This window comes from Chaetodon trifascialis, chromosome 8 (genome assembly GCF_039877785.1).
Source record: "Chaetodon trifascialis isolate fChaTrf1 chromosome 8, fChaTrf1.hap1, whole genome shotgun sequence".
In the NCBI taxonomy this organism is placed as follows: Eukaryota; Metazoa; Chordata; class Actinopteri; order Chaetodontiformes; family Chaetodontidae; genus Chaetodon; species Chaetodon trifascialis.
Window position 1 is genome coordinate 28,443,292 of NC_092063.1, and position 18,219 is coordinate 28,461,510.

General features: G+C 41.0%; 1 protein-coding gene across 2 annotated transcripts; it reads right to left on the minus strand.

Moving 5' to 3' along the window:
• Nucleotides 1–5,428: 5,428 nt before the first annotated feature.
• Nucleotides 5,429–12,718, minus strand: lactbl1a (lactamase, beta-like 1a). Of its 2 annotated transcripts, XM_070969083.1 has the most exons (7): nucleotides 12,577–12,718; nucleotides 12,220–12,360; nucleotides 10,882–10,985; nucleotides 10,632–10,789; nucleotides 9,941–10,161; nucleotides 6,614–6,719; nucleotides 5,429–6,445 (listed from the first exon to the last, which is right to left on the minus strand). In XM_070969083.1, exons 2-7 carry the CDS (start codon nucleotides 12,323–12,325, stop codon nucleotides 5,467–5,469), a joined length of 1,674 nt encoding a protein of 557 aa, XP_070825184.1. In that variant the 5' UTR covers nucleotides 12,326–12,360; nucleotides 12,577–12,718; the 3' UTR covers nucleotides 5,429–5,466. The 2 variants fall into 2 exon arrangements, with proteins under 2 accessions (XP_070825184.1, XP_070825185.1); XM_070969084.1 differs by lacking the exon at nucleotides 12,577–12,718 and having other exon boundaries at nucleotides 12,220–12,369.
• Between the last annotated feature and the right edge of the window lie 5,501 nt (nucleotides 12,719–18,219).

Sequence of the window (18,219 nt, forward strand, 5' to 3'; positions counted from 1 at the left end):
CATTTAAATGAGCAAATTCATCTCTCAAGCCAAAAAACAAAAACAACAAGACATTATTAATGATATGAGTAGATTATGTCAAAAAACAGACTTATCCTTAGAAGAACAAGTCGAATTAAATAATCTACAAAATCAATTGGACAGTCTATATCTGGAAAAAGCAAAAGGAGCATTTATACGCTCAAGAACTTGCTGGCTTGAGGAAGGTGAAAAAAATACTTCCTATTTCTTTAGTCTATAAAAGCAAAGACAAACAAAAAAAGAAAATTAATAAGCTACTTATTAATAATATGAGCATTGACAAACAAGACCAAGTCAATGAGGAAATAAGACATTTCTATAATAAGATATAAAGATACAATTTTTCAATGGATGACTGTCAAACATTCTTCAAAAAAATTAGGGAATGTAACAAAATAATTGATGAGAATTTTAGGCAACATATGGAGGATAAGCTTATAATTGAGGAGCTAGATATAGCAATTAGGCGGATGTCAAAAAGAAAGTCACCAGGACTGGATGGGTTAACAGTGGAATTCTATATTCATTTTTGGAATGATATCAGAGTACTGCTTTATAATGCCTTTTTGGAATGTATTTCATCTGGTCATCTGTCCCCTACCATGAAAAGGGGTGTTATTACCCTAATTCCAAAGCCCAATAAGGATAAACTATTGTTGGATAATTGGAGGCCAATTACCTTTGTTGCGGCTTCCAAAACAAACCTTTTAGCCGCTGAGGGTATGAGGCTGGGTCCTCAGGTTCGCAGATTTGTGACGCACTAGGCAGCTATGATGACAGATACGCTGAGATCCAAAGATGCTTTTGGTGCATTTATTAAGAACAAACAGCACAGAGCTATCACAGTGCTGCAAAGATGGATGAATGGAAAAATGAAAACCAGCGGATTAAACGGATAATTAAGCGGATAAAAAAGTGATGAATGAATGAGTGGGTAGCGGTCAACAAAAATTACGGCTACTACCCAACCCTGACTCTCTCATCTGTGCACACCTTTACACACACACACACACACACTTCTGCGTGAACCACCGCCTCTGCAACACACACACACACACACACACACACACACACACACACACACACACACACACACACACACACACACACACACACACACACCGTGCTCCTCATCTTCAACCTGTATGTCTCCTACAAAATTATTGTGTAATGACTACAACCTATTAAATTATAGAGAGTATATCACAACAGACAGTTGTTTTTAAAAACCGGAATATGAGCAAATTCTGTTTTTTCAAAAGGATTATTGGTGTTTACATGGCCGTGCGCAACCGGGTTATTGCTGATATTCCAGTTATGAAAGGGTTACTTGACTGCATGTAAGATAAGATAAGATAAGATAAGATAAGATAAGATAAGATAAGATACACTTTTATTAGTCCCACAGTGGGGAAATTTCAGATATTACAGCAGCATAAGTGGATAGCAAACATAGAGGGCATCAGTAAAAAGGACATTAAATATCAAACCAAACAATATAAACAAGGAATAATGAAATATGAACAAACAATAAACAATAAACGTAGTGATCCACACAAACCGGTAGCCTTCTCTTGTACAGCTAGTGGGCAGGCAAGACCAAACACGTGCGTAGGGCGTGCCTATTGTTTTGTTTCCGGTTTAGAACCGGATCCTGTAGTTTTTCTTACGTAACTAGCCGTGGTCACAGCTTATAAAAAACTACAAGTTCGCTAGGTCACAAAGAACGTTAATCTCGCGATAAAAAAATTACGCCGTTAAAATTGATTTGCGTTAGCCATAGCTAAGTAATGTTCATTCTTTCTGGAGAGAAATAAGAGGCTGGGTTGATAACCCTCTGGTGAATAAACAGAAGAGCAGTATAGTCTGACTGCTTGTATATTCAAAGGAACCTTAAAAAAGGAAAGTTTAAGCCATGGTTTAACTGCACTATAGCCTGAGTCCTAGTTTACAATGATGTGCACTTTGTAACTTTATCTTGTATCACTCTGCTTTGATCCCTTAGAAAGGGTTGTTGAAGGGGCTTTTTTGTAATCACATATTTATTTTTTGTCATCTGTTTATTGACAGTGTTAAATTGTGTGAGATTTTGCTTCAAATGTGAATGACTGCTCAAAGTGAGAATATTAGTGTAAAATATAACACTACATGTTGTTTTCAATAAAAAACATTTGCACAAAGCAAGCCTATCCACTTTTTTCATGTTGATAAGAGTATTAAAATGATAATTAATGGAACATTTAGAATAGATAAAATGTGCCCCTAATTTGTGATTAATCGCAAGTTAACTATGACATTCATGAGATTAATTGCGATTAAATATTTTAATCGATTGACAGCACTAATATATATAAATACGCACACACACACACATATGTATATATATGGTATTGGTATTGGTACATAGTATTTCTGTTTTCTTTCTGTGTAAGCGTACGGGGTTATATTATAAGGTTGTTCAATGGATATTTCTCTGTCTGAAGAAAATGTAATCAACACTTAGCACTTAATAAACACTTAAATAGTTATTACATAATCTGAATTTTATATAACATATTATCTTATAATTTTGCTCTTGATTGTGAATACACAACATGTTTCCATAATTCCCTGGTGGATTGGAATCTGGAAAAACTTGATCACTCAATTGTGATTTTTCTCTTTCTAGGTCACATTGCAGGCATTTAAAGGTTGAGAAGGACACTACCACACTGTCCATTAAACAAATAAGACTTAGCAAACATTTATACAGTGAACATTTACAGTAAATCAATTTTACTTTGCTTGTGCTAGTTATTTAGCAGAAGAATGACTTTCAGAGATTCCTGTATAAATAGATTTTGACTACTGGTATACAATGTTGGGCAAGTAACTCTACTTAGTTACATTAATAGTAACGTTACTTGTTACTTTCCTTACACCTCCTTCGCTGCCACAACCTGTTTAGCCTGCTCCTAAATACACTTTATTGTGCAATGCAGATTCCATCAGATAACAAAATAAAGTCAGTCTCTACTAACGTTTAACACAAACTTTTAAATATTTTTCCTTGTTTTCCTGAATATTAAAAAGAAATATTAAAAATAAATAGATAAAAACAAATGAACAATGCGTGTTGCTCCTCACTGTTTTAACCCTGTAACATATTCCATCATACAAAATAAAAATAAAGCCAGTCTGTCTTGACTTTTTAATTCTGTAACATTTACATATTTTAACTAAAGTGCATATTCCATCACATAACAAATAAAACAAAACCATTCTCTACTGACTTTTTAACCCAAACTAAACTACCCAAACACTTTTCCTTGTTTTCCTTGAATATTTCATATAAAAAATAAACAATGCCAGTCTCCACTTAATTTTTATCCCTTTACCTTTAAAAAATTGTAATTGGTTTATTCTGTATATTCCATCATGCAAAATAAAGTAATGTTCTCCTGACTTCATTTACTCTAGCACTTGAAAATCTTTTAAGTAGTGCTTCTGCATATTCCACCATCATACAAAAAAATTAAGTGAAAACCTCTTGTCAGATAGTCTGTTCCTTCTAGGAGTAAGCACCAAGCTTCCCAAACTAAAAAGCTGCTCAACAGGAGCGCTGGATGGGGGTGGAGCATTGTACTTCAAGAAAATGTTCTTGATGTTTGAAAACTGGTTGAGACTCTCAAGCTCATACTCCCTTGACCTCAAGTAGTCCAAAACCTCTTTTTCTGCTGAGAAGCTCTCCTCAAGCTCTGTCTCAAATGATCCAAAAAAAGTCCATCTCACCATCAGAGATAGCTGATGTTGTGGGATCACTGGCAGGGCTTTCTGCTGCAGGAGCAGTTGTGCGACGCTCTGCTATCAGAAGTTCCTTCACTTGGCGTCTCCTATCGTCATCTCTCAGCCATCGGAGTTTGAATTTTGGATGCCGCAAAAAGTGCCTCTTTGTTGTCCAGCACATCTGCAAAATGAGTCTGGATGGCCTGAAAAATAAGATATGTTCTATTTATTGTAGTTGTATAATTAAGTGTACTATTTATTTTGTCAGAATTATTTGCCATGCAGACTAATTTGCTGTAGACCTAAACCATGCCTCATGTAGGATCAAGATCATAGATTCAATTTTGTTTTAAGTTATTTACGAGCCCCTTTATTTGTTTTAATCTTTTTTTCTGTGATAATGCTGAATATTTTGACTATTATTTTTGATAACTGACTGCCTTAAAACACACTGCAGTATTGTCTCTTGCTTGTTCATGAATGGTATAATGCAACAAAACGCCATAAATTAGCTAAAAGATGTTCCTAAACATACCTTCACAATGACATCTGGAATGTCAGCGGTCAGCCAGGAGAGGTTGTCTTTCAAGGCACGGATCTTTGCCATCAGGACTTCAAGTGTGGGTAATAAAGTCCCATAAGAACAGTTAAGCCCTTGTAAAATGTCCAGTGCTACTGTAAGCGGCTTCATGGCAGTGCAATACTCACACAGGAACTGGTATTCTTTGTAGTTAAAGCACTTCACTCCCACCATGGTGCACAGGCTGTTCATCTCATTCATGGGAATTTCCGTGATTCTGGAAACGGCCTCATAAAAGGAATTCCATCTTGTGGATGATGGTACCAGGAGCTTTCTCTGGCTCACCTCCTCCACTTGTTCTGATGCAATCATTGATTGACTTGCCTTTGTGCAAAGAGCTGTGCATTTCGCTGTACTACTCCTATACACAGCCTTGGTGTCTGGACTGGAAGTTAAATATTTGTCAACATCACCTGTAGAAATTAGGTTGATTGTATGAGATGTGGGGGAAGAGTCAACTGACCATCAGTATCAGTCTTAGCAGAGAGGGCTTCTGTGAGATCGGTAAAATGACATCTTCGTCATTGGCAGATGCCTCCTCTTCATCAGACTCAGAGATGACGGGCTGATATGTTTTGAATGCGTTGACAAAATTGGAGACATTGTCTGTCACTGTAGCAACAACTTTGTTAAGCAGTCCATGTGATGAGATAAAAAAAAGCTTCTCCTTACAGTCTGCAGTTTACATGAAATAAAACTGCATTCTGTCGGAACAAATGTAACGCGGTGGTAACGTGTCATTACTTGGACTAGTAACTTTAATCTAATTACTATTTGGAAATTATAACGTGTTACATTACTTTGATACTGAAAAAGAAATCAGATTACAGTAGCGCGTTTCTAAGTAATGCGGTACTGCCCAACACTGCTGGTATATAATAAAAAGAATAAGAATACGAATAATAGCCTACATGATAATAATAAGGTACAAGTTCAGATTAATCACATTAACCTCAGCGAGAGAGCATCCCATGACACTAATCACACATGACAACAGACCAACCAGCAAAAAGAATGCCATTTTCTTGCAATATCAAGTTTCCTACTTCCATTGTCCTTGAAACAACCCCCAGTTATGGTGACAAGTTGAATTCTTGTGTTCATGAGGTAAAGTATGGTTTACCAGCTATCCTCATCACCTTGTAAGTGTTGAGTGCTGGGGAATCAAACCCTGGTGACACACCTTTCTTGTTGAAGGGGTAAAAGTTGAAGAGCTGTCTGTCCTGTGCCTCCAGGGAAACTGAGGCACTATTAACCTTCAATTTGCAAGGGTATGGCCTCTCAAACACCACCCTGAACACCCTGTCCTGCAGGTAATCCAGTCGAATATTTTGGTAGTTGGATGGAAAATTTGTGTCCACCTGTGGTCCAAACTGCTGCATGACCAACACGCTGTCTGAGTCCACCTTAATCTCATAGAAAGTCATATTTCTGTAAGTGAAAAAGCCCACATATGGAGCTGGGTTGGGCGGTGGTCTGAGAGTTTGTTGAGCATCCCTGAAAGCGCTCTCCACTGCAGGGAGGAGATAGCTGTAGGCCTTACTTACAAGGTCCTCGTCCGCAGGCCGAACCCCAGCCATCAGGACCACCAGTCCCAGCTTGAGCCGTGGGACTAGGGAGAGGGTGGCTGCATAACCGTCCAGGTCCCCATCCTTCCTCACCACATCATAGCCAAACTGCTCATTAATTTCCCACGGTGTGCCTGTGGAGTTGGCAAAGTAGCTGCTCTGGCATCGGAAGACCGGGGTAAGCATAGTGTTTAGGGTGTCCTCACGGAGCAGAGTCCTGCTGTAACTGCCCAGAAGAGCCATCATAAGCTTGGCCATGTCAGCTGCTGTGGAATACATCTGGCCAGCAGGTCGGTACCAGCTGAGGTTGTAGAGGGGAGCCACCTGGCCATTGCTGTACACACCCACAGCCATCTGCCTCTGAATGGCTGGAGTGAAGGTGAAACCAGTGTCCTCCATGCTAAGCTGCTCCAGGACATTGTCAGACACCCAGGTCTCAAAATGTGAGCCAGTCACCTTCTTGGCCAAGATGTTGGCCAATAAGGAAAAAGCAACATTGCTGTAGTGACATCTGAATGAAAAGAGACAGTAATGCCACAGATGTTTGCAAGTCCCCTCAGGACACAAAATATCAAAGGCTCTAAAAATATACAGTACATCAGCTCCATTTTCATTTCAGACCATATAAATGCATTGATTGTTAAAAATACAACAACACAGGAAGGAACTAGAGTCTTACTTGGTGCCTGGATCTGCCACAAGAACATCATCCTGTAACATATCAAGGGCTGCCTCTGTATCACCACTCCAAAGGAGGTTAGTTGACCTTAATCTTCTGGGTAACCCTTTCAAAACAGAAGAAAACCTCAATGAGTAAAACTGGATAAATCTGTGGGCTGCTCATGAATTCATAAATGCATTGGCTGGTTTAAAGAATCAACTATGCTTCATAATTATACATAAAAACATTTAACAGATATCAGTGTAAGAACCTTTTCCACCTCTCATTATTCTGTTAATATGTATTAGAACAGTGCACGAAATCCCAACAGACTTTACAGGGTGATAAGGTGCTTGTGCTAATAGTTAACACCAGCATTCCAAAAGTGGCTGCTCTATGGACACACCCCTAGAGCTCACTGTAGTAAAGTTTCTGTAAGTATTTCAATGGCATTAATGTGGCTCACCCTCTGGACAGGATCAGTCACAAAGCAGCTGTTATCAGTCAGTTATACTATGTTTGTGAAACCCATTTTTGTTCTATAGGTGTGAATTTAGGGTTATCTGTTCCATCAATATTCTTTTACAAAAAATAGGTGGATTAAATCCACATGAAGACTTTTTTAGCCATGCTAGCAGTGGTTCTATGGCAGTGTTGGTCAGTCAGTCAAACAATCAATTTGGTGTGAAACGTCTCAACTTGGATGGATAGCCATAATATTTGGTATAGACATTAAAGTTTCCCTAAGGACTTTGATTGCATTTTACAAAGTGCTAGCATTCAACCTTAATTGTGTGTTACCATTTGAATCTGTGTTCAGATAGACAATCCTCCACAGGACTTCCCAGTCTGTTAATCCTTCCTGTTCATTCTGAGAGCACAGAGGTGATTAGCTCCATCTCTGGACACAGCTCCGTGTAATTATAGCTCCTCTGTTCATGTAAGGCCAGGTTACCTAAGGTGCTTTAGTGAGTGGTAGAGATGCCTCTTTAAAAGGAAATACATAGTGTTCAGTATGAAAGTCTAGATCTACGTTTTGACAAATGTGATAAAGGAGTCCTGAATCCTGATTTCCTCACAAACTGCTGCTGAGCCATTTGACTATGATGTAATGAGATATCAAGTGAAACCACCAGTTACACATTGTAACAGCTTTGTCACTTAAACAGCAACCAGTCCAAACCCTAACCCTGGGTACTTGCTTTTACCAATTCATCCATTGACAAGCTGTTTACAGCTTCCCTGAATTTGCAGGATTAAACTTTTTGACAAAATCAAGGCCTTTCCAACATCAAAAACTGACAACTGAGAAATCATCACTGAATTTGTTCAGAGTCTGTTGCTGACCATATTTACTCCTGACCTACTTATCCCATATACTCCACTTCTACTGCTACCTGCATGGCATGTGCATGGTCACTTCTTATGGATGTGCAGTGTTAATTTCTTGCGTCAAGCAACACTCCACAGCCCAGAATCTAAGGTATTATTTGTGGTTATGTTGGGTGTTTCAGCACCTCACATTTGATGTCCAATGCAGGGTTTGGTGTGAATGCAAAAAAGTCTCCTTTGCAGCAAAGCAGAAACTAAGGGTGTGGGGGTCCACAACCGTTCATTAACAGCATATGAAACCCCCTTAGTGACAGAGGAATTGGGGCAACTGCACCTGACACTTTTTGAAACAGACATTCTTACCCATTTCAAAAAAGTGATTTGTGTGTGGAGCTATGGAAGTAGGAGCTACTCTCTCAAACTCTTTTTTCATCAGTTGATCTAGCTCTACATGTCAAATCATATTTTTGATGTTTTTTCCAAAGCTTTTGGCCAAATAATCAGAATTGTTGTTTCACTTTTCATTTTGTTTTTTGGTCATGTTAGCTAAAAGATGTTCCTAAACATACCTGTCAGCCAGTGACATTTCTGTCCTGCCAACGTCATTTTGAATTGACGCAGAAATCTACAGTTACCAGGAGCAGTGAAAAGTAAATGTAGTGTTTTCCTTGTTATTTCCTTCCATCCCTTCATCCTTGTTGCATTTTTGTATTCATTTTCCTGTTATTTTTTCCATGAATGTAGTTAGGTAGCTGGCTAACAATGATGTAAAATGACATCCTGATTCTTATAATCCTGCCTGCCAAGCTCTGATTTGTCAACCATTTCTCTACTGGGAGAACATTGTACCTATTCTAATCACTAAAAACATCAGAGATGCTGGCGGTGATTCCGAGGTCTGGAAGCAGGCTACACAGTACTTTGATCTGGGATCTGATTTGTTTGTTCCTTTGACGTAGATCACACCATGGATTACCTGCAAAAGCCTGTAACTTGATCAAAATCCTTCATTTATCCCTTTCGGTAAATCCTAATGTTCCTGCATGTTGGACCACAGATTCTCATCTGCATCACAACGGATATCTTCCCTTGCAATTCAGCACATAAAGAATCTTTTGGAATGTTTTCTTCAGCTTCTGCAGGCATGTGCTGTAATGTCTTCCCATGCTGTATCCACTATTTTAGAGCACAGGTTGATCTAATGCTTCACAAATTCCCCTACATTAACTGATGTCAAGATTCACCTGAGAGCAATTAATAAATTTAGGACTCATTCACAAAAGAAGTCTAATACAAATATATAGAATATATGTTGATGTATGATTATGACAGTTGGTTCAATTATTTGCAGACTGTTCAGCAGAGAACCATCCATCCATCCTCTATACTGCCTATCCCTTTCGGGGTTGTGGGGGGGCTGGAGCCTATCCCAGCTTCAATGGGCGAGAGGCGGGGTACACCCTGAACCAGTCGCCAGCTGATTGCAGGGCAACATGCAAAGACAGACAACCATTCACACTTACACCTAGGGGCAATTTAGAGTCAACAATCAACCTAATGAGCATGTTTTGGGTCTGTGGGAGGAAGCCGGAGTATCCGCGGAGAACCCACACACAGGAAGAACATGCAAACTTCACACAGAAAGGCCCCGCCTGGGGATTGAACCAGCAACCTTCTTGCTGTGAGGCACGCGCACTACCTTCTTGCGCCACCATGCCGCCGGCAGCAGAAAACCAGTACAATACATTTTGATGAACAAAGGTAATTAATAATGGTGGAAACAACAGACAATTGTATATAATCATTTGCATGAGTGTGCAAAGCATTTGCAATTTGTCCAAAAGAACGAGAAATTGCTTTTTTGATGTGTATGTGACTAGGTGATGTGGAGGTTGAACAGGTCATTTTGAGAATTTCAATTCTGAGCTGAGAAATTTACCATGACTAAGACTGACTAAGAAAAACTGTAATCAAAGATGGCCTTCCTGATATTTAAACAGATTTTGGGGTTACCAGAGAGCTGGCTAGCCACCCTACGCAGGGTGAGTGCAGGAGAGTGAATGCCAAGGGTCCTCACTGATGAGGATGCTTGCCCATCACTTTTCCCCAGTGGGTTCTTGATGGTGAAGTTGTCAGCATACTTCTCCAAAGGGTCGTCCAGAGAATCTACCAGACCGTCCTCCCAAAGCTTGTAAAGCATCAGTGTAGGGAAGATCTTAGAGAGGCTTGCAATTCTGCAGTCAAAGTGATAAAAGTGAATACAAGACATGCTTATTGGTTAAATAAATGTATCTTGGTTTAATAATATATAGTATTCCCACTGCTGCTACACAGATCAGATTTAAGCACTTCATTCAGTGAGTGGTTCACTCTCATTGATAACAGGTCTTATATGTAGCTTTCCTAATACAATGAAGGTCTAATCCTAACCCCTAAAGCTAATAAAAGAAGTGTAATCCTCAAATCAAATGCAGTGACCAATAGAAAATTTTGACTGTAGGTTATCTCATGTGTGGTAATGATTATTGTTCAGGTCGAGCTACTAAGATTAAGGACTGGCTGAGCAGCTTTTAGGGCTGGTGATATGAATAATTAAGCCTTTGGCATCTAGAAAATCACCACTTCCCTTTCATCATATCTATGTCATATTTTATGTTTATCCCTTCTAAGCCAGCTCTACACACCGCATGACTGTAAATCTCACCTGTACACTGTGTACTCATTGGGTGCAGATGAGGAGGGGTCGCTTATGTTCTTCCTCCCAAAGTTTCCATTCCACAGAATAGAGTCATTTAAAACCACGATGGCTGATATGGCTGGCAAGTTGGTGGTGTGAACACTCAACCTCAGGAGTACATCAATCTGTTCAGAGAAATTGCTGTCAGACTAAATATAGCTATATCCAGAACCCACACTTCAATAGGAATTTGAAAAATTAGTTGAAGGAAATTCACCTTTTCTAAGGCTGCCCTCAACAATGTGATGGGATGTTTGAGGGGCACAGGCTCAGGGAACTGAGGGCACATCTCCTCCATTATCACTTTTTTTACAACGATTTCTGTGGAAAAGGGGAAAAAAGAGATAAAGAGCTTGGCCTGTACCAGCTCTATATAGAAAGTGTCCTGAGACAACTTTTGTTGTGATTTGGTGATAAACAAATAAAATTGAATTGAATTGAAATATGCAGTCTCATTATGTATGAAACATGCAGACACAACAAACAAGTTTGCCAGATTTGAGCTCTGCCGTACCTTAACAAAAGCCAGGTTTCTGGATAATTTAATACAACATACACTATAAATTAGACAGCCTTGGAGTTGTTAAAATGTGTATTTCACAACTTGTGTGGCTGATGGACTTCACTCTCAATCTTTTTTGACTCATACCTACATGGGAAGCAGAACAAAATTCCTGCTCCAATGTGTACATAAATTTAGGTTTTTCTACCTCCATCAAAATTGGCGAAAAGTGAAGTTGAATTGAAAAATGAATTGGAATTACATATCCACAACATGAACAAGAATTTTGTATTTGACATGTTTTTTTTTCTGTTGTCTAAGTAAATCGTGCTACCCTGAATGTTGATAGTCTCCTCTTTAATAACAGATCATTTTATCTTAATGCTAATCTCATAGAAGTTAAATTTGCAGTGTAACATCAGCAAAGGGGATAATGTAATAGTAAGAAGCATCAATAAAAAAGCAAGATATGAAAAAGAAGTTTATAATATAATGAATAAAACAATGCAGGGGTTGAGCAGACATTATTACACATAGGGAACAGTAGTTTAGAATACACTGATATTGTATGAGTGAATTTGTCAGCTTTGGTGTGTGCTTAGCCATCATCCTGCGTCCTCCCACCACCTCCACTTGGTTGAGGGGGAATCCCATGGCAGAGCTGGCCTTCTTAACCAGGCTTTTAAGTCTCTTCCTGTCTGCAGAACACTCCAGGAGTCTCAGGAGTGCCCCCTGCCCTCCAAAACACCTGAGTCTCCTCAGTAGATACATTCTGCTCTGGCCATTTTGCAGTTAGTTCAGAATGCAGCTACCCTCCTTCATCCTCCTGTCTCAGCAGGATTTAAAGTCTGGCTGGTAATCCTGCTGCTACTATTTCCATCTTTGTTTAATCCTGCTGCAGATACTCCAAATGAGCAATTACACCAAAGAGGCTAAGGAAAGCCTATGTCCGAAAGTAGTTCTAGGTTGGAAAGTCATACCGAATGTCTGTAAAAGCCTATTTGTTGTTGTTGTTCTGAGGGTATACCTCTGTGTTGGCTCGATAAATTTTACCTGTCTTCACCTTTGGCATCCTGTACTGCCATATGAAGCAGCAGGTCATTACCACGGAGAGCAGAAAGAAGACAACCATTCCCAGCATGGTCCATTTCACCTTCATCTTGCTTCTTGGCTGGTATGGGTTCCAAATACAGACTATAATAAAAAACATATTAATGTTTATGAACATGTTAAAGAATGAGTGTACCTCAACATGAATCAATAACCTGACAGACATGTTTTTCACGACATTTGATGAAGACGTTTTTCTTTTTTCTGTTGATTTGTAATATGTTTGGTTCACCTGAAAAGGAAACAATTTTAATGAAAATGGCTTTCACAAACAGCAGCAGGACAAATAATTTAACTTACCAAAGGGAGGGAACACAAGATTTAGGTGTCACCTATTATCTTTGTGTCATTGTTCTTCAGAAAGCAAAAATCCACAATATAATTTTCTGCAAGGTCCAAAGGGGAGAAGCCAGCAAGACTACATGAACTCAGCTCTACTGCTCCTGAGCATTCACTGGCTACAGACCACTACCTAGATGCACTTAATCCTGACTGTGATCCCTGGCTCCAAAGGAAGGAAGAGCTGGTTCTATTCCCACTCCACCGTGACATCATAATCTGCTGGGATTTTCAACTGTACAGCTAAATGTAAGGAGCACTATAGAAGGGAAACCTGCTTAGCACTCATCCTCAGCAATCACATCGTCTCACATCCTTTGGGGTTAATTCCACAAACACATCATTCATCCACTGCTGGATGCTCTTCATCACCATATCAGAGGGTAGGGTTAAATATCTTTTGGAAATTAATGAAGATTTACCATATATGATTGAGCACATGTCTGATGGCAGTGAAACAATTTTTGTAAAAAATGTTTAAGAGCATTTAAAAGGAAGGCATGATGTAGAGCCGAGAACTGCAAAGAAGCCATTTCTCAAAAGCACTCATTCTGACTGCTTAAGAATAGTTCATGTGTGTAATTATGATCAGAAAACCTCAGCAGTAGCATGAGGTGGTACCTGCAGCCCAATCAGGTTGCACAGATAGTCCAGCTCCTCCAGGATGGCACATCACTGCAAGACGGTTTGCTGTGTCTCCCAGCACAGTCTCAAGAGCATGTAGGAGTATGTAGGTTAAGTTTTATCTACCACCTACTCCCTCTCCAACCATGCTCCTCATTGGACATTTGATCAAGAGGAATGTTGAGGACTTCAGGTGGCTCGGCAACCAGTATGGCCGCATAGAAGAGAGCTCCTGCATCGGCCGAAATAAAAACCCCGCAATTCGGGTTTGCGACTCGGTGAAAAGTCTTATATAGTCAAACAACAATGAGCGGGGGACAAGGTAGGAAAGGGAGCAGCATGACTCGAGGCAATAAGGAACTAGAAACCCATACAAACGACGACATGAACAAGGCCCTTGTAAGTGAAGATGGCGAGGAGATGGAGGACTCCCCAGCCACGCTAAACTCCCTTCGCAAAGTGGTGATCGAGGCCGTAGCTGAAGGCATGCAGGAACTTAAATCTGAAATGAAAAGAGAGATGTCGCAAGTTCGACGCAGCTTTCGTGAGGACATGAAAGTGCAATTCGAAGAGCTAAGTGCTGAAATCAACCAGCAAGTCAAAGCCGCCACTGGCAAGATCGAGGAGCTAGCTAAACGTCTGGGAGAGGTGGAGAAGGACGTGGCGGGGAGAGAGCCGTGGAGCATCTGCGTCAAAGACACGCTTATCCAGCTCCTGGATAATCAAAAGTCAATTCAGGCTAAGATCGTCGACTTAGAGGGGCGTTCTCGACGTAATAATATTCGGATCTACGGCATCCCCGAGAAGGTAGAGGGCACTTCTATGCTGCGGTATGTGGAAAACATGATTCAGTCAGAACTGGGGGACATTACAGGCCTGCGACAGGGGCAAAGTTTGGGGATTGAAAGAGCCCATAGAGCGCTAGCCTCGCAGCCACCTGACAGCGCACCTCCGCGCTCCACGGTGGTCCGATTTGTACAGTTCACAGTGAAAGAAAAAGTCCTCCAGGCTGCCTGGAAGAAAGGCATCTATATCCAGGGGAAACGTGTGTTTTTCGACCATGATTATGCTGAGGCTGTGCAACAGAGGAGGAAGGAATACGTGCCAGTTAAGCGGACACTCAAGGAGAACGGGATCCGCTTCCAAACTTCTCTTACTCGGATGCGCGTGCACTTTGATTCAGGCACGGTCACATTCAACAGCGCTGAGGAAGCAGCGGTATGTCTGAGGAAGCGGGGCCTGTCCGTGCAACCGATACTGGGGAGAAGACACAAGGATGTCACCGCGGATACCATCAAGAATCTTATGCCGTGGAGAGCCGGGAGTGCGCAGGACTACCAAGAGAGCATACGCGAGAGGCTCAAAGGTTTCCAGAGGCAGGACAGAGTGAATGTTCCAACGGATGAGTAACAACTCGTTGTGCTTTTTACTGTTGTGCCCATGTCAAGGTAATGTTCCCATGGTTATCATGAAACAAAAGGTTTAGTTTCTATTTACTAGGGGCAACAGGCATGAGAGTTCAATGAAGAGCTACGTTGTTTGTTGTGATCTCCCACATAATCTGAGTTATAACAATGAGCGGATGCAAACAATTTGCCACCACACCCCTCTTTATTTTTAGTATTGCTACACCCCTTTTTTTATTTTCATTTTTTACCTTTAGAGTATTGCCGAGGGGCCCCACTTAGTGGCCGTTCCCCCCTCCACGCTAAGAGGTAATTTGAATTCCTCTGGACTGGAAGCCCTGTTCTGTTGTACTGTTATGTTCACTACAAGTTTTGTGGATGTTCTATCATGTTTTGTGTGTTATTTGAGGTCTGGGATTTGTTTTTTTTGGGTACAGGTATACATGCTCAAAGTGTTTAACAAATATGCAATATTATAATGTACAGTCATTGAATGTTAATGGTATAAACAGCCCCATAAAAAGGAGTAAATTGATTGCTAAGTTAAAACGGGAGAAAATGTCGCTTTTTGGCAGGAAACACATTTGACTAACGTGGAACACGATAAATTTAAGAATATGGGCTTTAGAAATAGCTTCTTCTCATCATGTAGGACAGGAAAAAAGAGAGGAGTTGCAATATTAATTCCTAATTCGATAGGATTTGAACTGGTTTCAGAACATAAGGATAAGGAGGGTAGATTTATTCTGGTAAAGGGCAAATTGGAACATAAAAAAGTCACACTCTGTAACATATATGCTCCCCCTGGCAGTGATATTGCTTTTTTTAGGAATATATTCAATTTGATTGCCACAGAAACTTACGGCACCCTTATATGTGCAGGGGATTTTAATGTTCTTTTGAATCTCAAGTTGGACACAACGAAGAGAACAAGAGGAAAAAGAAAAATAGAAAAAGAAATAAACAAAATATTGCAGGAATTAGGGTTGATTGATATGTGGCGGTACTTACATCGATTTGATAGCGAATTCACTTTTTATTCTGCTAGACATAATATTTACTCAAGAATCGACTACTTTCTCACGTTTAATAAAGACTGTCACAAAGTAAAGGGATGTCAAAATTGGACACAGGGATATCTCCGACCATTCTAGCCTGAATTTGAAATTACAATTGGATGAAAGGCCAAAAACTACATTATGGAGGATGAATACAAGTCTATTGAACAAGAACTCATTTAGAATAGGAATGACTGCAGAATTAGAATCATACCTAGAATTTAACGATAATGGGGAGGTCAACCCGGCTATACTTTGGGATGCAAAGCCTTCCTCAGGGGAAAAATCATAGCTTTGTCAGCAGAGCTAAAAAAGGTTAAAGCCAAAAAAACTGTCGGATCTGCAAGAAAAACTAAAGAGTCTGGAGCAAGCTCATACTATTAACAAGGACCCATCTACATTAGAGCAAATGAGGCCAGTTAAACAGGAAATTGACAAAATCCTCAGTGAGGAAATTAAGAAACTCAAATATCTGAAGCAAAGGTACTACGAAGCGGGACCTAAGGCCTCCAAACTACTTGCTTGGAGGCTTAGAAAACAGCAAGCAGAAACCACAATTCATAGAATTAGGAACCCCCAAACAAACAAAATCATTACAAAACTGGACGGCATCCAAAAAGCATTTGAAACATACTACAAATCATTATATACACAACCAGACAAAGCAGATAGGCTAACAAGTCAAACATTTTAGACTCACTAGATCTCCCCTCAATTGGCAAAGTTCAAAATGAAGCACTTGTATCAGAAATTTCTATAGAGGAAATAAACAGCATAATTTCAGGCCTGAAAGTTAACAAATCTGCAGGATGTGATGGATACCCCGCAGAGTGGTATAAATGCATGAAGGAGCCACTGCTTCCTTTAGGGTTAGGGTTAGGGTCTCAGACTCAGTCTTCTACTTACACTTGAAAGAGATACTCATATGAGGACAACAGTGTACATATTTTGGACAAGGACAGATGGTGTGAAGGCGTCAAGTGAAGGAGGCTACTTACATACATACAGTAAAAGTAGAGGGGCCACAACATCACTCTCCCCCCACCTACAGTGCTGTCCTTTTCGAAAAGTCTACTGTTTCTTTGTTTCCAGTGTTATAATTGTTGTCAAGCCTCCTTTACAGTTATAGTGAAGGAAGAAGAGTGCCAGAGACTGGTAGAAGATCTCCAACATCTTGCTGCACACATTGAATGATCTGAGCCTCCTCAGGATATAGAGTCTGTTCATCCCCTTCTTATACACAGCGTTGATGTTAGTTTTCCAGTTCAGTCTGTTGTTGCACTCCGAGGTATTTGCAATCCTCCACCACTGCGACATCCTCCCTCAGAATGCACAGTGGTTGTGTGGTTGTCCTGTTCCTTCTGAAATCAACAACCCTCTCTTTGGTCTTGGCCACGTTAAGCAGCAGGTGATTTCTACCAGACCATTCCACAATATCATCCACCACTGCTCTGTATTCCTCCTCCCATCAATTGTTTATACACCCCACCACCGCTGAGTCATGTGAAAACTTCTGTAGGCGGCACAATGAAGAGTTGCACTGAAAGTCTGAGGTTGCCCAGTCGGACAAACTGTGGTCTGTCTGTCTGTCTGTCTGTCTGTCTGTCTGTCTGTCTGTCTGTCTGTCTGTCAGGTAGTCAGTAATCCAGGAGACTGTGGGCTCGTCGACTCCCATCACTCGCTGCTTCTCACCCAGGAGCAGTGGCTGAGTGGTATTAAATGCACTGGAGAAATCAAAGAAAGTGATCCTCACAGTGCTGCCGCTACATTCCAGGTAGGAGTGAGCATGCTGCAGCAGATGAAAATTTCTTCTTTGGAACAGGAACCAGGCAGGACGTCTCCACAGCACCGGGACTCTCTGCAGGCTCAGGCTCAGGTTGAAAAGTTGACCCAGGATCATGGACAGCTGGCTGGCACGAATCCTCAGGACTCTGGAACTAATGCCCTCAGGGCCGGCAGCCTTGCCCGGGCGCAGCATCTCCAGCTGTCTTCTTACCTGGCCTGCAGTCAGGCAGGGGATGGTGCTAGTGGAAGGGGTGCTGTGGGGGATGGTGGGGGATGTGGTAGTTGAGTCGAAGGGAGGGAGGGGAGGGATCACCAGGGAGGGTGGAAGGAAAAGTCTTGGGGGGGGGGGGGGGGTTGTGGATGCCGTTGTGGATGGTGGGGAGATGTGAAGGGGTGGGGGAATGTAGGGCCACTCCTGGCTGTGAGCTAAACCTGTTGAAAAAGTGGTTTAGCTTGTTGGCTCTCTCAAGGCTGCTAGTCTGTCTTTTTCCTTGACCCCCGTGATCCCTTTCATTCCTGTCCACACATCCTTCACTCTGTTCTGCTGGAGTTTGGCCTCCAGCTTCCTCCTGTAGGCATCTCTGCTCTGTCTCAGCTTCTCCCTTGGCTTGTGTTGAACACTCCTTCGTTCTTTTTTGTCCCCTGACCTGAGCAGAAGAAGAAGAAGAATCAGAAGGACAATCCCCTTTATTTGTCACACAATTTAAAAATTGTCTTCCGCATTTGTCCCA